This window comes from Gracilinanus agilis, chromosome 2 (assembly GCF_016433145.1).
Source record: "Gracilinanus agilis isolate LMUSP501 chromosome 2, AgileGrace, whole genome shotgun sequence".
NCBI classification, from domain to species: Eukaryota; Metazoa; Chordata; class Mammalia; order Didelphimorphia; family Didelphidae; genus Gracilinanus; species Gracilinanus agilis.
Genome location: NC_058131.1, coordinates 405,341,119 through 405,365,473, shown reverse-complemented (window position 1 = coordinate 405,365,473; position 24,355 = coordinate 405,341,119). Strand labels below are relative to the sequence as shown.

Sequence of the window (24,355 nt, the reverse complement as noted above, 5' to 3'; positions counted from 1 at the left end):
TGTGTGTCCCTGGGCAAGACACTCAACTCCCATTGCTTAGCCTTTACTGCTCTTCTGCCTTGGAACCAATATACAGTATTGATTCTAAGATGGGAGATAAAGGTTTAGGCAAAAAAAAAAAGATTTTTCTTGTATTTTCTTTGGTTCTCACTCATATATATATGAACACTTATGGGCTGATAAAAGCATGTCACTAGAACATAGCTCTATCAGGTTATTATGAAATGGCTTCTTTGGGTTTCACTTGGCCTGGAGGATATGTGAAATCCTTTTAAATAAATTTCATCTCATTTTCTTTTGTTCTTTAGTCATTTCAAATTCCTACCCTGAGCTCCATTTACAAAATTACTTTATCAAGAAACAAACATTTAAATATATGAACAGAAAAAAGATTGCATGTAAAACTGTGAATTTCTATTATAGTTCTTTTAAAAGTATACATGAAATTTAACTAAATAGTACTCAAACTACGCTGCTTGTCTGTATTTCCTTCTGAATTTGCCTAATGTTCTCTTCTGTGTTGTTTTTGATTTTTTGGTAGTTGCGGTTTCATTAACCCTCAACCTAATTCTTGAAGCTCATTCTGCTGAACCATGTCAAGAATTGGGAGTCACCTTTGGCTATATTAAGAAGATTTTTTTAGTTGTGGGTATATTTGATTGTGAGTTATCAATAACTCAAGTCACACTGTTTTCTGAGACTGGGTATCAGGTAAGGAGCCAAGAGCATGCTTTGGGGGTAAAAAGCATTACCAAATGGGTCACACTGAACTAAACAAAGGTTTAGGTAGTAGGTAATGAAGATGGTTATAACATGGTTGTTTAAAATCCTTGCTTGGACATCACCAGTAATGAGACAGTTCTTACTCCATGGGGAACATGAAATAATCAGGCCCCATTTCTCATTCTGTATGTTTATTGTACCATTTTTTTTTAATGGGGGGAGAATAGAATGGAAAGAAATTCAGAAAGAAGATTTACCATCTCAAGTATGGCAAGAAATTCAAGCAGAGGAGATAAGCTGGCTAAAAAAGAAGACATACAGTAGGGGAAAGAAAGAATTCTCTTTGATTATTGGAAACTTTGCAGCTCTAGCAAGGATGAAAAGCTTTCAGGACACAGCTCCATACAGAAAGCTCCTATTCTCTCTGGGATGCAGGTTGACTTGACTTGGGCAGTCAAATGTTTTGGCCTGCTGAGTGATTTTTTCTGTAAATCATTGGTCTGTTTTTCCATAGAAGTCACCATTTCCTCTCTGGGGGTCAGCTCTGATATGAGCAAGTAACTACTGTGATGGCAGCTCTTTCCTCAGCTTGAGCTCACATTCTTCATGAGGCAAGCAATTTGTTCCTGGAGCTGCCGATCTCCCATCCATGCTTTGCTTTGGCTGCGGCACCTTAACAGTTCAGCCTTATGATCTTGGTGATGCATTGGGCAATAGCTCTGGGGTTCACATAGTTCCTGGGAAAAGGCGGGAGAAAAGGAGAAGGAATAAGTGATCATATTTGGACCACAGGGGACAAAAGTCAGCTCCATACTCCCAACTTTGGTCACTTTTTATTGCCAAACTCCAGGAAAGAGTAATCTAGAATCATTTCCTTGTTATTGTTTACTCATGCAGTTGTGTCCTACTCTTCATGACCATGGACCATCTTGGGGTTTACTTGGCAAAAATACTGAAGTGGTTTGCCATTTCCTTCTCCAGTGGAATAAGGCAAAGAGAAGTTAAGTGACTTGCCCAGGATCACACAGCTAGTAAGTGTTTGAGATTAGATTTAAACTCAGGTCTTCCTGACTCCAGGCCCAGTACTCTATCCACTGGGCCATCTAAATGTATGCTTCCTAAGCATACAGAGGTTAAGTAACTTTTCCAAGGTTACATAGTCAGTTTCTGAAGTCAGATCTGAATACAGGTCTTCCTGACATCCACCCAAGCCATCTAATTGCTCCATCTAGTTCCATTTCCTTGCCACCCACTTATGTCCTACACCCTTGCAATCTAGCTTTCAACTCTACCATTCTAGTGAATCTATAGTCACCAAGCTTAGTAAGGATCTCTTGGCTGGGAAATCTAATGGCCTTTTCATCAACCCACATCTTTCTTGACCTTTCAATTTCTCAACACTGTTACTACTCCCTCTTCCATGTGGCTTCTGTGAAAAGGCTCTCTCCCAGGCTTCTTACACTTCTGAATGCTTCTTCTCAGTCTCCTTTACTGCATTCTCCTCCATATCAATACCAGAAAACAAGAGCCCTCTTTTTTCCCTACATTCTCTCCTTGGAGATCTCATCTACCACTATGAGTTCAATTATCACCTCTTTGAAATAACTCTCAGATCTACTCACAAAGCCCTAATCTCTTCCCAGCATGCCTACATATCAAGCATCTCCATTCAGATATTCAATTAAAATTTCAAAATGCATGTGTTCAAAATCAAACTCATGGTCTTCATCCTAAACTATGACTCCAAACTTTCTTATTTCTGTTAAGGGCACTACCATATTCCTAGTCACTCAGGCTCATAATTTATGGGCCAGGCACTCTTCTAAACACTGATATTCAAGACTTTCCAAAACCTGGCTCCAGCTTCTTTTTCCAGTATTTTTTCACATTCCTTCTCTTAATATACATACTTTTCATTCCAGTCAAACAGTACCATTGGCTGTTTCTTGAATTTGGCATTCCATCTCTCCTTCCTCCATGAATTTGTCCAAAATATTCATGTTGCCTGGAGCATAGTCCCTCTTCCTCTCTGCCTCTGAATCTTATTCTCCAGTGCTCAGCACATGAAACTTTCCTTAATCTCCCCAGTTGCTATGGTTGCCTTCCTCTCCAAATTACGGGGATTACACCTGCCCATGTAAATACTGTACTCCATGAGTTCCTAAGGACAGGCACTGTTTTATTGTTGCCTTTGTATTTTCAATGCCTGCCACATAGCAGGCATTTGAAAATGTTTGTTAAATTAAATTACTAAGTGTGAGAGAAAGAACAGATGGACTTTGTTTTCTTTTGTTTTAAAAATCTCTTACCTTCTCTCTTAGAATCAATACTAAGTATTGGTTCTAAGGCAGAAAAGTGGTAAGGACTAGGCAATTGGAATTAAATGACTTGCTCAGGGATACACAGTTAAGAAATATATTTTCTAGAAAGACCAAATATGGGAGCTGAATGCTGGCAGGCACTCACCAAGGGTCAGAAATTGGCTCCTTCTGTATGTAGGAACTTGCTTTGTTACCTTGTGCCCTGTTCTCTTACCGCATATTCTAGGAAGAAGTCTCGGTAGCCTCCCTTGAGGATGTAGAGCTCAGGGTAGTATAGGGCAGGGTACTTGTTCCGAGCTCTGTCTTCTTCTCTTAGATAGCGACACCTTCAAAGGAAATCCCAGAGGATGGGGGGCAAAAGGGGAGTAAAGAAAAGTAAATGGGGAGATGGGTCAAGCTAGTTCTGAGCCAAAATAGAGATTCAAATATTTTGAGGACATTATAAATTAAAGTCATACCAGTACTCCTTCCTTTCTCTCCTCTTCCACCAACTATTTATAATGTCAGGGTTATAACCCCAATTTTTTACCCCTATTGAAATCTCCTCCTAACACTCAAACAATAAAATCACTCTCTATCTTTCTTCCTCATGCTACTCACATGACAATGGAGTGAGGGCAATAGATTGACTGACTTCCAGGTAACCATGGAGACATTTGGGGGAACCAGACCCCAAACCCTCTGTCTCACCCAGGACCTCATTCTCACATTCGGGGGCCTCTTTCTGAGGAGAATTCACAATGAAACACGATGATTATTCTTTTCTGGGTATCAGAAGGAACAAAAGGCTTTTTCAGGAAAAAATTACAAAGTTCTTCCTCGCCGTACAGGTTCAGAGCTCCCTGTAGAAGAGAAGAATCTAAGAAGCAGATCCCACAAGAATCTCCAGATATCACAGACACTTTAAAACACCTAGGCCACCATTCTTGGGGTGATCAGGTCTATCTCATGTTACTGGGGCCATTGAATCAGCAAGTCTAAAGAAGGGAAACAGGGACAGGAATTGTATTAATCTCCCACAAAACAGAGAATGAAACTAGTCTCCAAATATTAAAGTAATTGTTTAAGGCTACAGATTACTTACTATGGCACTAAAGGAGCATGAGGCCTCAGCTCTGAGTATTCAAGACCTCATACTATCTCTAAATATACAATCTGCCCTTGTCATCTTTACTTTTTCCTGCTGAGGATCCTTCTTGCAGTACATGAGGTGGTTGGTCCATTCTCCACATAAACCTATTCACTACCTATCTCCTATTCTATGGATGTGGGCCCCAGGCCTTACCTGAATGTGACCTCCTTGATATTCATATGGGTAGCGGCAATCAATAATGTAAAATTTCTCAATCTGGTCTTGCAGCTGTCCTCCTAGCAGAGCAACCACCTAGAAAAGAACAACAGGTACTAACCATGTTGGCCCCTGCTAACTACTTTGAAGAAGATGGTCAGGCAGTGGTTTTCATGGTTTGTGGGGCTGCCTTTGGCCCCCACAGACTCTGCCTTCTTACCAAATATTCCAGGAAGAAGTGTCAGTGGCCTCCCTTGAGAAAAGGCAGCTCAGGAGAGCACAGTGCTGAGTACTTGTGCAGTTCAACAAGCAACAGTACAGAGAATTTGAGATCCCAGAGCTGCCTGTCCTGAGACAAGAAGCCAAGGAAGGAAAGAATATGCCAAACTAAAGGCAACAAACAGAATTAATCTCCCCTAAATACCTCAAAAAGTAAAACAGTCAGAGAAAATCAGGGAAGTGACTTAGGATGACAGTGACTCAGAAGCCATGCTCATCTTTGAAAGGAAAAAGGAGAAAGTTGGGAGGTAGCCTTCTTAACCTCCAAAACAAAATGTTAGAATTAGAGAATATTAATTAGGAACCCACCAATCCAGTTTATTTTTATAAAGGGACTATATTAGGAAGGGCTAAGAAAGCCAAATGAGAAGGGAGATTGGTTGAATATTCTAGACAGCCTTTGAAAATACCTGCCATCTTCAAAAACAAATTTACCGGGGCAGCTGGGTAGCTCAGTGGAGTGAGAATCAGGCCTAGAGACAGGAGGTCCTAGGTTCAAACCTGGCCTCAGCCACTTCCCAGCTGTGTGACCCTGGGCAAGTCACTTGACCCCCATTGCCCACCCTTACCAATCTTCCACCTATGAGACAATACACCGAAGTACAAGGGTTTAAAAAAATAATAATAATAAAAACAAATTTACCATCTCCGGGTTGATATACTTCAGATCTTGGTGCTTTCCTGTCACTGTTGGTAGAACATAGACCTGGAAGACCAAAAATGGAAAACAAGTTTAACATATGAAAAAAAATAACCTCATAGAATCAAAAATTCACTGACCTATATACCTTTTACTTTCTTTTTTTTTTTTTTAAACCCTTACCTTCTGTCTTAGGATCAATACTAAGTATTAGTTCTGAGGCAAAAGAGCAGTAAGGGCTAGGCAATGGGGGGTAAATGACTTTTCCAGTGTCACATAGCTAGGAAGCATCTGAGGCCAGATTTGAACCCCGGACCTCCTATCTCTAGGCCTGGCTCTCTATCCACTGAGCTACCCAGCTGCCTTTGAGCATACTTTTCCTTTTAAATTTCCCTTGGACCTGAATTGCTTCTTAAAACATCAATCACTGACCTTTCCACTTTCCCCTAATTGTTGCATGGGGCATGGTAACTTATTTAATAAGAAAAGCTTGGTGAGCCTGGCCTTTACCAGCACCCTTAGGCTGCTCACCACCATAGGATCCTCACCCTACCATCAGGGAGCACGTAGAGAACTAGGCATGAAGCATAGTCTCCCATGTATAAACATGAATGCTCTTTTCTCAGAGCAGAGAAGAAAACATCCCAGCCCAAAGTGGGTACCTGAAGCCCAGGATGGGAGTAGCCATACTCACCTTGGTGAAATCACCTATCAGCTGCCTCTGGTCAGAATTTTCTCCAAAGATCTGAATGGCATTAATGTCATAGAGTGAAACTGTCTTCTTTAGATCTGATTCCTGAAGATGGAGAAAAAAAAGTCTCCCATTTCTAAACTCAGCAGATTTAGAACTTGAGTGCCTGGCTTTTCAGCAATCGCTCTCTGCCAAGTCATTTCTGAGTGTAATGTTGGTGCCTTCTTCCTCCACACACACAACTTACTATGTTCTTCTCCAGTGGTACCTTATCAACCAAAGAGCACCAGTTAACTAGCAGTCTTAGAAAGTAAAGACAGTAGGCAGACAGTAGGACTATAGTATTTCTAAGAAGGTAATGCAAAAAAAAATGCTTAATTCTAACATTTCTTACACTAGTATTTGAGGAAGGAAATGATAGAAGGGCAGGAAAAAGCAGCAGGGAGATCAAGGCAATTCTTATCCTATAAAGGATGAGAAAACAGTTAAATAAAAGGACTATCTGGTACCGAGTTAATGTTCTGACTTTCTCAGATTCTCTGATACTGGAGCAATATTTCTCATTCACAGGGTCCTTGTTTTTTTTACCAGATGTTTTAGCTTTGCTTGTCTGATTTCCATGGAAAATGGTATAGACCGCATCTATTCATGAACATGTGTTCAGGAATGCCAAGTCCCCTGGGTGAGTGCCATCCCTCCTCTATTCTGTACTGTGTCTCCCTCCCAGCCTCCCCTCTGATGCCATAAGGTTTTGTCTCTACCAGAAGTTCCATTTCAATCCAGGGCCAACTCCTATAGCAGTCTGCCTCACACAAACCAATCCTTAGAGAAGAAAGGAAGCTCCAGTTCCATTCCTTCACAGAATGCTGGGATGCTGACAATTAGAGGATAAGGAATCCAACAGAGCTGAGGAAGGTGATAAAAGAAAAAAGTGAGGTCAGGGGAAAAAAAAAAACCCAAAAGCAAGCCATGGAAGCTGATTGCTACTTTTTGCTTAGTGACTTCTTTTGAGACACTTTCTTGTAGTGATTTCTTTTTAAGAGAGTGAGAAAAAAAGATAATTTTTCCTTCCCTTCCCTTAAATATAAAAGTCTGAGGAAGAAATCGACTAAATGATACCCTGGCAGTGCCTTCCAGCAGCCTTAAAAGGATTTCCATACCTACATTCTGCATCTTGCTGGCATCTCTCTAAATAATTCCCACTCTGGACTGGAGAGGTTTAGACCAGTGATGGGCAAACTTTTTAAAGAGGGGGCCAAAGGAAAGGAAATGCTCATCTATCAGTCTGTTTCTAAGGCAACTCTTTTGAAGTTTCATTGTATCGTATCCTTCTCATTGTATTCGTCAGATTAGGAATAATGTTCAATGGCTGGATAGAACATTTCAGGGGGCCCGCATCTGGCCTGCAGGCCATAGTTTGCCCATCACCATTTAGACTACAAGTTCCTCTCCCATCTACTCCTCTAGCTAATTGTGATCCTGATACAAGAGAAAACTGGCAACAGGACAATTGTGTTGAAGACAGGTAGTTCTTAGCCTCTGATTTCTGGAGAGAGGTAAGGGAGTAGAGAATCAGCCAAACCAGTTCAATTATTGTAAGCAAAGTACTCATCTTACCAAGAATTTAGAATCATTTCAATTCCTTGCAAGAGAGGGCAAACTGCCAGTACATCTGCATCTAACGCAAATTTTAGTGTTTAGTGTTTCACTAGAAACTTTGCAAGGGTAAAGACAATGTCTTCTGTGTATTTGATTCAGCTGATTGGTGCATACCATGAACTTTTCAAAATATTAACTGTTAGTGCCAGTGAAGTTAATGATTATCCTGCTGAGGTTTCATGATCTAAGGCCAAGAAGCCAAGAACAAATGGACATCAGCAGACTGGCCACTTCCATAAACACAAGCAAGCACTACTGTTATATCATAGCTTTCTAATTTGTTAAAAGGAAAGAAGTAATCTATCAGGAACTGGCAACTTACTGTGCCCAAAAAGAATGTAAGGTAATTTAAGAATGGCATTTCAGCCTTTTTTAGCCAAGGCATAACTTGCCATTTCCCAGAAGTTGATGAGGAAAGCCCTAAGAACCAGCTGCTTCAGGTTGTACCATAGACTAATTTAACATCTGAAAAAGTGGTTTTAATTTTTTAAGGAAAAATTGGACCTTTTCCAAACTTCTGATGGACCTTTTAAACTAGAAAACCCAAGAGGTTTTCAGGCTTTGGTAAGACTGAATCCTATCTGCAGCTTTTTAAAGACCATTTACTTGAAAACTTTTATTTATGTTGCAGTGAGCTTGAGGTGTGAGGAACATTATCCAGAAATAAAGTTCATGTATTTTGCACTAAAGACATTTTTTAATTCTTAGGAGATAGCACAGCCATTGGGTTGAAACAGCTGGCCTATCTGTCCTGGGTACTCATAGTTTCCCTCCCAAGTTTCCTGGTTTTGTATTTGTTGTTTTTTTTTAATTGCATAAAAACAAAACATGTCAGTATTTAAAAAATTAAACACTTATCTGCTTATTATCTCCACTGCCTCATTTTCCACTCACTTCTTAACTTCTTGCAATCTGGCTTTCAGTCTCCCTACTCAACTGAAACTGTTCTCTCCAAGATTACTGATGATTTCTCTTTTTAAAAAAGTTTTTATGTCTTTTGCTTTTTATATTTTCATACATACAAACATAGTTTTCTCAAGTATTCTTCTCCCTCCCAGGGAGCGATTTCACATAATAATATTAAAAAAAGTGAATCGGGGGCAGCTGGGTAGCTCAGTGGATTGAGAGTCAGGCCTAGAGACAGGAGGTCCTAGGTTCAAATCTGGCCTCAGACGCTTCCCAGCTGTGTGACCCTGGGCAAGTCACTTGACTCCCACTGACCATCCTTACCACTCTTCCATCAAGGAGCCAATACACAGAAGTTAAAGGTTTAAAAAAAAAAAATGAATCAGTACAACCAGTCAATTCATTAAACAAGTCTGATACCATGTGTGACACCTGTGATCTTTTCACCTCTTCAAAAGGCTTTCTTTTTAAACTCTTACCTTGTTTTAGAATCAATACAGTATATTGATTCCATGGAAGAACAACAGTAAGGGCTAAGCCATGGGAATTAGGTGACTTGCCCAGGGTCACATAGCTAGGAAGTATCTAAAGCAAATTTGAACCCAGGACCTCTAGGTCTGGCTCTCAATCCACTGAGTCATCTAGCTGCCCCATAATTTTTCAAATATTCATTCACTTTTTTTTTTTAAACCCTTACCTTCTATCTTAGCACCAATACTGTGTATTGGCTCCAAGGCAGAAGAGTGGTAAGGGTAGGCAATGGGGGGGTCAAGTGACTTGCCCAGGGTCACACAGCTAGGAAGTGGCTGAGGCCAGATTTGAACCTAGGACCTCCTGTCTCTAGGCCTGACTCTCAATCCACTGAGCTACCCAGCTGCCCCCTATTCATTCACTTTTGATTTTTTTTTTTACATGGTTGATCTTTTACTTCTTGTATAATCATTGTGTATATGGTTTTCTTGGCTCTGCCTACCTCACCCTGTATCAGTTCATATAGATCTTTCCATGCTTCTCTGTATTCATCACGCATCTTTTTTTACAGGACAGTAACAATCTATTACATTCATGTGTCACAATTTGTTTAGTCATTCCCCAATCAATAGACACGTTCTTTGTTTCCAATTCTTTGCTATCACAAAAAAAGTGCTGCTGTAAATATTTTCATAAATATGAGGACTATCTTCTTATCAATGGTTTCCTTGGAGCATATGCCCAATAATGGATTCTCTGAGTGAGAGAGTATTAACACTTAATTACTCTGCATAATTCTAAATTGCTTTCCCAAATAATTGTACCATTTCACAGCTCCACCAATAGTTCCATCAGTGTGCCTCATTTCACAACTCCTTCTGCATTGACTATTGCTATTTTTCATCATCTTTGTCAATTTGCAGGGTGCAAAGTAAAACCTCAAGGTTGTTTTGATTTGCATTTCTCATATTATTAGTAATATGGAGCGTTCTTTCTTTTAATTTACTTAAAATTATCAGGAAAGATAAGTCACCTCCTTCAGACATAAACAAACTGCCACAGGAAGCAAATATTCTGCTCTTTTAATTAACTTAAAAGAAATGATGGAGGACCAGGGAAAAAGGAGTCCCTAACTAAAAAACTCAATTCTCCACCGAGCTTTCACGGATTCCTCACAGAACCTTCTTCAAGATCTTCAAGCTCCTTAAAACTCTACTCTCTCTAACTAAATCCCCCCTTCTATATAATCTATCCTAAATACTGGTCCTCAAAATAAATTGAAGAAACAGTAAAAGTTCATCACAGTAGACTGTTGAAATCTAGATGATCTCAGTCTCTTCCTCAGAGGCCATGATGGCTGCAGGCCTCTTTTCCAAAGACAGGGTTTATCTGGGGTCTGGCTCTCACTCACACTCAGTCAGGAAACCTCTCATAAGGTATCTAGGAGATGGCAACTGGAGGCAGGGATGGAACAGACCTCAGGAATCTCCTCAATAGTTGGACTACAAGAACTTCCAGGTATCAGGAAAGGTAAGTCATCTCCTTCAGGCATAAACAAACTGCCACAGGAAGTGAACTTTCCGCTCTCCTGGCTGGATAAGAACAATGGACCCTTAAAAGTCTTCAGTCCTCAGTTTTATCCCTTCCCCAGATTCTGGAACTTGCTCTTTCAATTCTGTGTGTGTGACCAGACCCTCCTTTGCAAACCCATGCCTTTTGCTACATTTGCAAAGTTACAAATCCCTGGTTTCTTTTATTCTCCCTTACAGTACTATACAGAGTATTGACTCTAAGACGGAAAGTAAGGGCTTAAAAATTTAAATAAATAAATGAAATAAATTAAACAGATCGATCCACAAAATTCTTTGCTTCTTTTCAGCTAAAATCCATGACATTCAGCTTTATCCAGCTATCCAAACAGCTACTGCAAGTGCCCCTGGACCTACTTCTACTTTTCTGTCAGACTTTTAACACCTGGCTTATGTTTTTCTTCTCTATCCTGAACCCTACTATCATATCCTTTACTGACTTCCCAGCTAACTCTTCAGTTTTACAACCTCTCATTATCTTTTACTCCCTCTATAAAGGTTCTTCCCTGTCTTCTCAGTTCTCCACTAGCATGGTGCTCTGGACAACCATCATACAGCACCACTACACCATTATGATCTCAAATTCAATGTTCCCCATCTCTGACTACAAATTTGCTCTATACTCTCTCTCCCCCTTCCTCCATACCCTTTGAAGCATTCCTTTCCACCCACATGGGAGCTTCCAGTTATACAACCACTCCAACTTATTGGTTCTTAACTTTATCCTTAACTTTGATTCCATATACTGCCTGTTTCATGTGAATATATCTTATCACCACAATTGAATGACAAGCTTCTCAAGGGCGGGACTTATGTCTTGCCATTCTCTTATATTTCCCTCAGTAATAAATGGAATAACTATGCACACAGTGGACACTCAGTAACTACATGTCAAGTTAATTCTTTAAACCCATTAGCCAAAGGTACAAAGTTGTAATAGAAAGAAAAACTACCCAACAATTTATCTGTGGCATGCACTCCAAGGCAAATACAAACCATATGAATCAAGTATTCTTTCCAGATAAAGAAGATAAAAAGATTAGAGGATGTAGTATAAAATAGCAGGATACTTGGAAGCATCCTACATACATGTAGGGAGTATCCCCAGGAGAAGTATTTTTTTGACAAGGTTAACTCTTTGTTAAAGTTAATTTCTTGTTTTCTAGGTTTACACAAATAGAGCCTTGTTTTAGCATTGATGATATCTTTATGAGGAGGTATGAATGTGCTTTATCCTAAGAATCATTGAGTTAGGGAGCAGTTAAGTAGCACACCAGGTCTAGAATTGGGAGGTCTTAGTCGTTGGCAGGTCACTTAACCTTAATTGCCTTAACCTTTATCACTTTTTTGCCTTTTTTAAAATTTAAGTTTAAATATTTTATAAACCTTGAATTAATTCTAAGAAAAATCTAAGATAGAAGGTAAAGATAAGATAAAAAATAATTTAAATTTAAATTAAAAAGAAAAAAAGAATCATAAAGTTAGCCAAACTTGTCAAATAACCATCTTCCTGAAGTGAAAACTTGAGTTATGTCTGTGGGCATAGCCTTTTTTTTTTTTAAAGTAAATTTTTATTGAAGTCTTTTTTTAAAAAAAACCCTTGCCTTCAGTCTTAGAATTGATACTAAATATCAGTTCCAAAGCAGAGAAGAAGGACTAAGAAATTGGGGTTAAGTGATTTGCCTAGGGTCACATAGCTGGGAACTATCTGAGGCTACATTTGAACCCAGGATCTCCTATCTCCAGGTCTGGCTCTCTATCCACTGAGCTACCTAGCTGCCCCTAAAGTCTTCTATTTCTTATGTCATCATAGTTATTCCCATTATCTCTCTTCACTTCCCTCCTTGTATAGTAGTGTTTCTTAAAAGTAAAAAACAAAAACAAAAACAAAAAAACCCAGCACAAATGATCAATGTGTTGAAAAAAAATCTGAAAACATGTTCAAAGTGTAACACCAGTAGGCTTCCTACCTCTGTACCTAGCCTTTTAAAATGAACAAAAGAAGCCTAGAGAGAGAGGGGGAAGCTAGTCCCAGGAACTCAGTTCTTTGGAGACAAACCTTTTTTATCACCATGTGGTCCCCACAAAGTCACTTGGTCTTTAATGACCTAGATAGTTCTATGACCCTCAAAGACAGTGATGGATGGAAGCAGCAACAAGGAGTTTCTAAGCCAAGACCAGGAAGTTGCAGGAGGAGGAGCCAGCAGCAAGGAGACAGCAATGGCAAAACTAAGCATTAGTTGCTGGAACAATAAGGGAGAGATCCACTATGAGAAGGAAATCAGGATTTTGTTCTTAATAAGTACTATTAGTTCTATGGGTTGTGTGAGTGCAGAGAGAAGGATGAAATCCTTAGTGTCTTTCCTTTGTAAAGGATGCAAAGGGGCCCAACTCCAGGGTAGAACTATAAGTCTGGAAGAGCCAGCCCCTTCCCTCCACTGAACCCCAATAAGCTTCCTTTAATGACCTAGATAGTTCTTTTGAATTCTGACTGACTACTGGGGTGAAGTTTATCTTCAAGGTAGGGGTAACTTGGTGATGCCCAGAACAAGGGAAGTTCATACTCTGGCCCCCAAGCCACCTCCCCAAAAAAACCTAAACAAAGGTTCCATTTGCCTTAACATTGTCAACAAGTAGCTAACCTTGTAAAGTGAATCTTAAGTCCTTATTAAGGAAATAGGAGAAGGATTCATCCTCCTCGGCATAACCTCTCTATACGGGCCATTGATTACTGCAATTCCAGGACAAATGACAATTCAGAATTGGTAAAATTAATCTGAGTCAGTTTATTTAGGTGAGTACTGGAATTGCCTGTGTCATACTTTCATGGTTCTAGAGCTGGAAAGGACCTCAGAGGTCATCTAATTCAAACCCCTCCTTTTGTAGAAGAAGAAACTGAAGTCCAAGAAAACTGACTCATCTAAGGTGACACAGCTGGTAGATCAGAGGTGGGATTAGAACCCAGACCCCTGACTGGAGGATCATCCCAAGACCTTTTCCATTAGCACAGTAAAGGTTAAGGCATTATAGAATCATAGGATGAGAGTTTGGAGCTGGACAGGGGGCTTAGCAATCATCTAGTCTCAATCCCCACCTTTTAAAGTGGAAGATCTTTGGCCCAGAGAAGGTAAATCCCTTGCCCAAGATTACAGAAATTGTAAGGGATTTGAACCTGGGTTCACTAGCCCATTTTTACACTGTACTTTCAAGAGATTTTTTTACCTGGGCTTCTTCCTTCTCCAGGAAAATTTCCATTAACTCAAGTGAAGTCTCCCTTGCACAGCCTTCTCCATCCTGATGCAATGGAATTCTAGTAATGGGGCTTCCCAGATAGTTCATTTCACCTTCCATAGAATTTCTGTTGTCCTGTCAGGTTAAAAGGATATGGTAAGAAACCAAATGGCCCCACCAAAGATCTAAAATCTGAAGCATAAATAACTCCACTAATCATCTAGAATATGTGCGGCCGCTTTTCTATTGGGTTGGAACTAATGCAGAAAGTTTGAATTCTGATCCAAAGGAAACGTGGGGAGGATAATAAAAAAATGAAAAACTTAATCTATCCCTTGGGAGAAAATGAGTTAAAAAAAAATCACAATCTAGATCATTCTCCCATCTATGCATTGCACATCACCTATAAATTAAGTTTAAAAGTCTAAGCAGGTTCTCTATTATTTTGGGTCCTGATTGATTTAGAGACATGATCCAAGACAGTAGCCCTCATTTAAATAAGGATCTGCTTTGTCTAACCTGTTGGTTCTAACCACCAGCCTTACCACTTCCCAGTCCAGTTTGAAATAATTAAATGTGCGATGGGACCAGATCTTCTAGTAGACATACTCCTTTGCAGGTGATCACAGAGCTTAGAAGGCTAATACTTACTAGCAGAGAAATAGGAGACAAGAGAGGTCTTTTTGATCTCTCTTGAAACCTTAAGGACCTGAGTGTCGGTAGTCCAGGATGATTCAGAAAGCTATTCTCCTGCACAAAAAGAGATGGTGTTGAATGGGGGAGAGAGGGGAAAAAGAGGTGTTAACAGGTTCTGCACTTGCTTTCCATTTGATTCTCTGATGGAACAAATTCTTCCTCCCTCTTCTCCATAGCATATGAACATTTTAAATATATCCTTTTGTTCTTTAGACAAAAGTTATATCATATTATGCTACATGAATATATTTTGGCTGCTAATTTTATAACGACAGAATGACATGCATATAGGCTAAAAAAGGCTATAGAAAGGAAGGGTGGCTGGTAAGGAGCAAGGAGATGGTGAAACAAAGAACCTGCTTGAAAAGAGGTATCAAAAGGGAGCTAGGAATAAAGAAAAGGTTGAGAAAGTTTGAGGTCAAAGACACTGCCTTGGGCAAGTAGACCCAGGGAAATGGTTTAAAGAGGTGCTAGTTAAAACATTCTGGGGAGCAGACAACTAGCTCAATGTTCAGATAGCTTGAAAATAGCAGAATAAATATTGGTGCTTGGGGTCCTGGTAGAGAAGACATAGCTTCACCAGAACAAGTTTGAAATGAAAAAGCCAGATTTCCTTATTAAGCCACATCACAGTGTCTGTGACTAAGCCAAAGAGGACTGTTAACTTGCTTTTTTGCAGTGTTTGTGTCACTTTCACTTAGACCAAGCTCCCCAATTTCTCACCCTCCAGTATGGTTTATACTCCATACAACTGATTGGAGACCTGCAGCACCATGTGCAGAGGGAGAGGCTCCAAGTGTAAATTTAAAAACTAAAGAAAAGACAGAATAGGGACTGGCCATGTGATTTTATTGACATAAGGAATTTGAAGATGAGAAAATCCACTCTACCAACACAGGTCCATTTTAAGAGGGCTCAGAAGCCCAGCCAACTCATTTTCCACTTGGATCCAACTCTACCATCATGCTTCCACCCTGGGTACCTTCTCCCTCTCCTCTTCTACCCTTCCCAGCTTCCTTTTCTCCACTGTCTTTCTCCATTCAAATGTAAGTTCCTTGAAGGCCCAGACAAACCAGCAGGAGAGGGCTGCTCCCTTCCCCCTCTCCATATACACCTGAGGACATTTCTCACATGATCCACCCCTCTGCCTAGTAGCCCAATAGGAGTGCTCCCTTCCTCCCCTGTCTGGAGTAAGGAGGGGAGGAGGGGGAATGGTTCACAAGCAGTATGAGGGTTAGTTTGGGCACTCTGTCTCTAAAAGGTTCTCCATCACTGGCCTAGATTATCTTTCTTTTTCTTACCGTATAACCACAGCTTAGCACAGCATCTAGCACTGTAGTTGCCTAATTAATGTTTATTGTATTGTATCATATTAAAGAGTTGTCTTGAGCACTATTAAGTGGCTTGCTCAGAGGCACATAGCCAGTATGTGTCAAGAGGCAGGACACAAGGAACATTCCTTATGCTTTCTCAGCTGAAAGCAGAAAAGATTAGTAGCAAAGAGTACTCTCTATTTGGTAGTATCATCACAGAAGGTCCATCTCCAATTGATATGGAGAACAGGGATGGTATACTTAGCCAGGCACCTCTCCATTCACTGACTTGAGTAGCAACATATTTACCTGGATATGAATGGGTTTTTTCACTGAAGGGAAAGTGATTAGTGGTTCTCTCCTTCCCAAAAATGCTTGGAAAAAGCAGATTGAGAAAAAAAACCCAAACCATCCAGTTTGTGAGTTTGTATAGGCCTGACCCCATACAAGTAGAACACTTACATTTTCTTTGTCTGAAGAAGCGCTACCTGTTGCATCTGTCTTTTGGCAGATGGAATATAGAGAGCTGGGAGTGCTACACAGCAACTGTTCCTGGAAGAGATCCAAAGGGCAGCTTTCTAAGGATGCTCACCCACGTTCAGCATCCTAGAGCCATTAACTTGTTCGAGTTCCCAGCCCACAGATGAGAAACAAAAGCCAAACATTATAAAAAGCCATTACTCACAGGGATGCATTTCTTAACATGCTGATGGTAACCTCTGCAAAGAACAAACTAGACATCAATGAATCCTTCCAAACAAATCTTCTCTTCTTTTATCATTTGGTAAATTCCAAAATGCTTCCTTTCCCCTTCTATCATAGGTACTCTGGACCTTATCTATTAACTTCTTTGATCATCACTTGACATGGCAATATTATAGGTAATATCTTAGTACTGTTTTTAGATACTATCCTCAAGTATTCTTTTCCCTCCTCATTTCATTTGTGGAACTAATATGCATAGAAGTCTCAATGATAAATCAGTCTGAACTCATCTTTTTTTCTTTTTTAACCAGACAGACCTGTGGTTTCATTGGTATAGGAAATGCTCAGTGAGGAAACATTCTACCAATTCAGATCACAAATTGCTCACCAGTTTATAACCTTAAGGAGTTCTCTGGGTCAGGATTAGGTTCAGTGACTTGCTCGAGGTCACACGTGCATTCTATGCCAGAAGTTGATCTTGAATCTAGGTCCTCCTGACCAACTTTACCTGCTATGTCATGTTATCTCTTATGTACTCATCTTATGCAAATAGAATTTGGCTATTCCTAAATGTTCAAATATTGACTTTCTTGTCTCCCTACTATTACCATTTATTACAATCTTATACTTGCTCTTTGCCTGAATTTTTTACATTTTAAGCCAAACTTGTCTATGCTACATGGGTTGGATATGGAAAACAAATGAGAGAAAAACCAAAATTTTCATATATGCTGAAAAAAACTCAGTGTGCTGAAAGAGAGTATACAATTCACTTAAAAGATTAAGTGTCAAGCTCTGAAGGGATCTGAACATATTGGTGTTTTTGCCTACTACCTATTTGAGGAACATCCAGATGAAATTTAGAGGGTCATAGGACCAAAAGCGGTAAGAGACCTTAGAAATAAACTGGTTTGGGGAGCAGCTAGGTGGCTCAGTGGATTTAGAGGTAGGCCTAGAGACAGGAGGTCTTTGGTTCAAATCTGACTTCAGATACTTCCTAGCTATGTGACCCTGGTCAAGTTACCTAATCCCATTTGTCTAGCCCTTACCACTCTCTTCTATCTTGGAACCAATATACAGTATCAGATAAAAGTTTAAGGAGAAAAAAAGAGGAAGAATTTGGTCCAACCCCCCCCCCCAATTTTGCAATTGAGAAAAAAACAAGGTTCAGACAAGTTGTATAAACCACCACCCCCCAATTTTGCAATTGAGAAAAAAACAAGGTTCAGACAAGTTGTATAAATTGTTCACAGTTATACAGAGAATAAATAGCAAACAGCAAACAGATTCTAAACTCAGGTCCTTCTGAATTCAACTCCCATGCCTTTTCAGTGTAATTACTTCAAATTTGTTGAATGTACACATGCTATAGTAAAGGGAGGTCACCTATAGTGTGCTGGGTAGCAAGAAGAAGGAAACTGATTTGATATTAAAATTTATAACAGATATTCACATGCAAATAAGAGTATAACACTGTCTCTCATAAAGATATTATGACCCCAATGGCTATTTGTATCTATTTATTAAACGATCTGCAGTCTTTTCCACACTGCAAATAGGCACTGCACATATCTTTCATTTTATAGCATTCCTTTTGACAGTAACATTTTAATTATGTCCTATGCTAATAGACATGTGTCAGGAGTGGGAAAACTTGAAAAGAGAGAAGGATTTAGGCCATAAAGGCCACCTGCAATCTAAAGCGAACATTTCTTCATTTTACAAAGCACCTGCAAAAGAAAAGATCTTAGGAGGCAGCTGGATAGCTCAGTGGATTGAGAGCCAGGCCTAAAGATGGGAGGTCCTAGGTTAAAATCTGGCCTCAGGCACTTCCTGGCTGTATGACCTTGGGCAAGTCACTTAACCCCCACTGCCTAGTCCTTACTACTCTTCTGCCTTGGAACCAACACAAAAAAGAAAAAAGAAAGAAGATCCTCCTAGTTGTTTCATCTATAACTTGAAGTGACAGAAAAGCTTGAAGGTGGAGGTATTTAATAAGTCCCAGAACTAGTAACTTACATTCCAGCTAACTGAACTTCCTTTAGTCCTGAGGAATCCAAGCTACCTGTAAGCAGATAAGACAAGCCAACAACAGGATGAAAAAATCTCCTGATTTGGTGCTTTCTAACTACAGTATTAGGATAAATCAGTATATCACAAAGATATCAGTTGCATATTACAGCAAGCTAATTTTCTTCATAACCCAAACTTCAGTTCCTCCTTTCTTTGCCTATGTGTTACTCCTCTCTCATTATTAATCTATATCACCAATAATTCACCTCTTGAATGGAGACTAAATTAAAAATAAGCCAAATACAAGTAGCCTGTAACTGTTCAGAGGCATACTAATTGAAAATAGTCAAATGATCACTTTTGCTAGGTTCTATATATACAGGTCTCACCATCTTAATCAGTATACCCTCTTTTCAAAGACTGAGTTCCCCACCCTCCTTAAACAAAGCCCTACTCACAACACAAAATGGTGAGCTCCTTAACAGTATGGAATTTCCTTTATATACCAATTTCCCCAGCACCTAGTAGGCATTTGACAAAAACTTAATGAATGACCAATATTCATCATTAGGTATGAAATACATTTCTTCTCCCAATTTGGTGTTCCACGGTAAACATGGAAATTTCTAAGTGTATCATCAAATGAAAAATTCTTATAAGAACCCATAGCTATTTTCTATGGGAAGAAAAGGAAGCTATAGAATTCTAAAAATCTAATTCTAGATCAAATACTGAGAAGAATGCTGAAGAAAATCAACTTCGGTCTAAAGGACAAAGGGCTTCCACAAACACCAGGTTTTAGAGGGGAAAAAAAGAGGAAAAAAAGGTCTCTTTGCTGTTGATCTCCTTGGTCCTTCAGAAACTAAAACATAAAACCAAATTTCACCTTGATTACTTGCTTCCAATCAACAAATCAGGATTCTTTCTCTTGAGTTAAAACCACCCAGTACTAATTAACTGACACTGTATTGCTTTCCTACACACTGCATTGATCATTTCATAATATTTCAGAGGGTCTCCCTAATTACCCTGGCATAAAATTTCTAATTCTTCTTCAAGGTTCTTTACCAACCTTTTCCATCTTAGTTTTCCTCTTCTATCTTTAGAGATAATTAAACTATCCTTCCCATAGAAGACTTTTTGTCTCTCTTTTTCTTACCAGTTTCATCAGGGTCTGGTGATGTGGTAGGTTGGGTGGCAGCTGTCTCCTCAATGCTAATATTTGATAAGTCAAGGCAACGCTTTGGGGTTGCTCTAAAGTCATAAGAAAACATCAAAATCCTTGTTAGAATAAAAGCTCCTCACAGGCAGGGCCTGTATCAATGTCTTAATTTGTAACACTCCCTAGTCCAAAGTACTTTTGTGTACAGTGGATGGACAGATGCTATATGAGAATCAGTTTTGGTAAAATCAAAGAAAGAAGAGGATTTATTTATATAAAAATATTTAAAATCAAAAATGAAACTAAGGGGCTGTCCTATAGTGAGGAATCACTAAACCGAATTCTAGGATGTAAATATAACAGAATATTATTGTGCCATGAGAAACACTATGAATAAATGCTGAGCAAAGTGAGCAGAACTAGAACAATTTATATGTTGATAACATTATAGGCAAAAATTTTAAATGATGTTAGAACTCTGATCAATGCAATGAAAATGAAATATGCCACTTACCTCCTGACAGAGAAGTGATTAACTTAAAATGCAGAGAGAAAGAGAGATAATTTTGGACATAGAAAATACACATATTTTGTTTTTAGTTTGCTCAATGGGGAGTAGAGGGAGAGATAAGATTAAAAAAAGCTAAGTGTCCAAAATCAGATCATACATTCCCAGCTCTCCACATTTCACAGAATTACCTGACTAGGAACAGAAAAACTGAATTGAATGATGAGATTAAGAAAAACTCTCTTCTCAACTATTAGAATAGTTAGTACCTACTACTTAATTAAAACTCCTCATCATCATGGTGCACCAGGATTCAATTCAACAAACATTAGCCTTCTGCTGTGTACAAAGCATTAGGTTAAACACTGAGGATACAAAGTAAAAAAAAAAAAAAAAAAAGTGAAAAAGTTCCTCAAGAAGCTTACATTCTATCAAGGAGATACAACATATACAAGGATAAGTAAATAAAATATATGTAAAAATAATTCCAAGATGGAGAGAACATTAACCACTGAGATCAGAAAAGGCGGGAAGTGGTACCTAAGCTCAATCTTAAAGAAATTTAGGGATTCCAAAAAGGAATGGAAAGGGAAAGCATTCCAGAGAAGGAAGATCTCTGCAAGGAGGTAGGATGTGTAATGTTGTAAATGAAAAATGCCCAGCTTTGACTGAAATGGAAAGAGGGGGGCAAAAAGGGAAGTGAAATTAAATAAGATTGGAAAATTTCTCTATTATAGAAGGCCTTAGTTGCAAAGTTGAGGATTTTATATTTTATCTTAGAAGATATAGGGTTGGAGATTTTTGAAAAGAGGAATGACAAGATCAGATCTATATTTTAGGAATCCCAGTCTAGCAGATATGAAGAGAATGGAATGGAGTGATGGACTATAATGAATTAGGGTACTATTACACTTGATTTGTCCATTCCAGATAGCTATAATCTTCCTTTTCATAGCCTCCATCACCTCACACCTAGACTGTTGCCATAGCTTTCTGATTGGTCTTCCGTGATAATTAGATTAAATCTACCCTGCCCATCTTTAGATTTAATCACCAAAGGTGAAAATATTTCCATTTAACTCACAAGTTGGGTGGTCTGTAACCAATGTGTACTAGAGTAACAAATCAGAATTTACTGACTGCCTTCTGGGCAGTCCTTAGAAAAGCGTCTGTTGTGATTGGACACATAGACTAAGAGGAGGCCACAGGAAGTGACATAAAAGAGGCCCCTTTAAAAAGAGCCCTCAGTGAGCTGGGCCCTCTCTTCTGGTTTGTGAATGGGACTTGAAGGAGCTCTGAAGCTGGTGAGACTGTTCTTAAATCTTTCCTTTGGAATTCAACATGGTGAGTGTAAAGACTGAATCTTCCTGAACTTCTCTTAAGGAACTTCCCTTTCAAAGAGACTCTGTGACTGAAGCTTTTGCTTCATTCTCCTCCAGGCCTCTGAGTTTCTGGTCTTGGGATCAAGGCCAGATTTCCCTCTGCTGAGGGTTAATTAGATCTACCTGGATTAAACTAGGGAATAGGAGCAAATTACCTACTGTGTTAGATTACTTATCCTATCTTATCCTCTCTTCTTATTATTTCTTCTTCTCATTTGTAAATAAATTTTCCATAAAAGGCATTTTAACTTGAGGTTATTCTTTAATTGGGGATCGATAATTGTTCAATCCTCTGTCGACTAAACCTTTTAATCATTACCAATAAAAATCCCTTTTTATCCATTACACTTCCTAATGTCAAATCTCTCCCCATTCCCGTCCATCTTCCACTCAGTTGTCAGTGTCTAAGGTACAGGTCTGACCATGTCATCCTCTTATTCAGTAGGCTATAATGACTCCTTATTCCTGTTAACTTGGAAATAACACAGAACTACTAAAGTAGTCAGCAAAAACCAAGTCTTTGTCAACATGGAATCTAGAATCCCCAAACTTGTAGCCAAGTAAGATCTGATAAACCCCAAGTTTTAGGACTAGCTGATAAGCTGGTGACTACAAAGCTTGTACTGGTTTCCTGTTCCCAAGAGAATCCACCCTGAAGGGAATCTCAGGCTAGCAGTTTCAGACTGAATAATGGACCCAAAGATAAATGACAATCCCAGTTAGGTGGGGCTAAGCAAAAGTTGAGTGAGTGTCTTCTTGTGCAATAGGCAACACTTCAGCCTCATAAGCGGAAGGTCCTGATTTCAATCCTGGAAGGCGGCTGTGGTACAGTGGGAGAAGCTTCTGGAGGCAAAAAGAGGTACTCAGCTTTTGTTTAGCCCCACCTAACTGGGTATTCATCAGATCTTACTAGGCTACAAATTTGGGGCTTGTAGATTCCATGTTGATACATCTTTAATCAGGAGATAGGTCTAATAATCAGCCGCTATCACAGAGCCAGGGGCCAAGATACTACAGAGTCAGAACCCTGGGGCTCTGGGGACAGTATCTTTGGGACGATCACCCCACTAGATGATTTTCCAAAGAATAATAGAATTTGGGAATCTTACTTTTGGGGAACTTGGTACAGGAAATATACATTGACAGGTTGCTAGCAGGCTTGGGAAAGAGGTGGAAGCCAGCAACTAGGGTATCAGGAAGTAGTCTACTACAATGAATATAAAAGGAAAGGGTCAAACCAAAAGCTGGGCTTCAGGGGAGAGGACTTTGATACAATGGGAGAAGCTACTAAGACAAAAAAACAGTACTTAACATTTGACTATATTCATAGTCCCACCCAAACTGGGGTCTAACCAAGGTCTATAGTCTGAAACTGGTGAGTCTGGAACTTACCTTGGGGTGAGTTTTCAGGGAGCAGGGGCAAACTGGAAACTTGCAAAAAACGTAGTTTATATTCCATTCAGAATCAAATATAAAACTGCCTATTTGGCTTTTAAAGTCATTTTTAACCTAGCCCCTTCTTGCCTTTCCAGTCTTATTATACTTTACTCCACTCCATGTACTTTGTACAGTGATAGTGGTCTCCTTGCCATTTCTCCCACATGACACTCCATGCATTTTCAATGATGCATCTCTAATGCCTAGGATTCTAGTCCCCTTCATCTGTCTCTGGGCTTCTCTCTGAAATTATCAACAATTTCCCCGCCATATATCTTGTTCATAGATAGTTGTTGTATGTTGTCTCCCCATTAGTCTGTGAGCTCCTAGACAGTAGAGATAATTTTCACTTTTCTTTGTATCTCCATCGATTAATACAGTGCATGCCACTACAAGAACATACTAAATGTTTGTTGATTTAATTTGAATGTTTCAATAATCCACGGCAGAAGCAATGAGATTCTGAACTAGAATTGAGCTGGTTTGCTTGGAAAGAAAGGAGCAAACAAAGAGTTGCTGCACAGATAGGATCAACAGAAGTTGGCACCTGGTTGAATACAGGGGAGACTCCAAATATAACCTATCTGGACCAGTGAACAAATATAAGAAACAGTGAAGGGCAGTGGTAAAAATGGATTTACCCTGTCAAAGGACTGAGGTTTTCAGGATCTGCAAGGAACTTGCTAGATGGGGTCTTGGGAAGTTCTGAATAATATGAAAAGGAAGCATCTTTCTCTAGAAGCAAGTTCAACTTCTCTCTGCAGCTCAACCTGAAGCAGGATCTGAATGGAGTCCCAGACATGGCCTCAAAAGACTCTTATCCTGGGAAAGAATGAGTCCCTGAAAATCAAAGTGAAAACATATTTCAACTTGATGTCTGTATCACGAGTCATAACCCCCTTCTTTCATTTTTCTCTTCACTCAAATTACCAATTTAGAAAATAGTAACCAGTAGGATTAAAAGTGGAATCAAAAAGAAAAGTAGAATGATAGTCCCCAGTTACCAAAAGGAATAGATAGCATGCCGGTGGAGTGGAAAGATCTTTGGATTTAATTTTGGAATACCTAAGTTTTTGTCAGAGATAACGGTCACTCTCTATTTGTGGGATTTCTGGTCAAGTCCCTTCCCTTCTCTGAAGCTCAGTTTCCATATTGGTAAAATGAAAATAATAATGCCTGCCTTATTAATTTCACAAGAGTCTTGTGAAGAAAGAGACTCTGTAAACTGTAAATTGTTACAGAATGGGAGCGACTAGAAAGAGCCTAGAACAAAAGTAAATTCTCTGCTGCCCAAAGAGACTAAACTTTCTTCTCTCTAGGGTCCACTCCAAAAAAATCAGC

General features: G+C 39.3%; 1 protein-coding gene across 1 annotated transcript; it reads right to left on the bottom strand.

Moving 5' to 3' along the window:
• Nucleotides 1-918: 918 nt before the first annotated feature.
• Nucleotides 919-23,816, bottom strand: CDC25C (cell division cycle 25C). The gene is made up of 12 exons (XM_044659896.1): nt 23,656-23,816; nt 19,685-19,779; nt 18,532-18,577; nt 16,493-16,526; nt 16,270-16,359; nt 13,790-13,933; nt 5,946-6,047; nt 5,255-5,317; nt 4,330-4,428; nt 3,753-3,886; nt 3,259-3,370; nt 919-1,460 (listed from the first exon to the last, which is right to left on the bottom strand). The coding sequence occupies exons 1-12, from the start codon at nt 23,814-23,816 to the stop codon at nt 1,308-1,310; spliced, it is 1,233 nt and encodes a 410-aa protein (XP_044515831.1). The 3' UTR covers nt 919-1,307.
• Nucleotides 23,817-24,355: the final 539 nt, after the last annotated feature.

Coding starts and splice junctions, on each gene's coding strand:
- CDC25C (XM_044659896.1), bottom strand. CDS start 23,816: ATGTCTGGGACTCCATTCAGATCCTGCTTCAGGTTGAGCTGCAGAGAG. Junction 6,048..13,789: donor TGGAGAAGGAAGAAGCCCAG/GTAAAAAAATCT, acceptor CTCCATCTTCAG/GAATCAGATCTAAAGAAGAC. Junction 5,318..5,945: donor TGATAGGTGATTTCACCAAG/GTGAGTATGGCT, acceptor TTGGTCTTCCAG/GTCTATGTTCTACCAACAGT.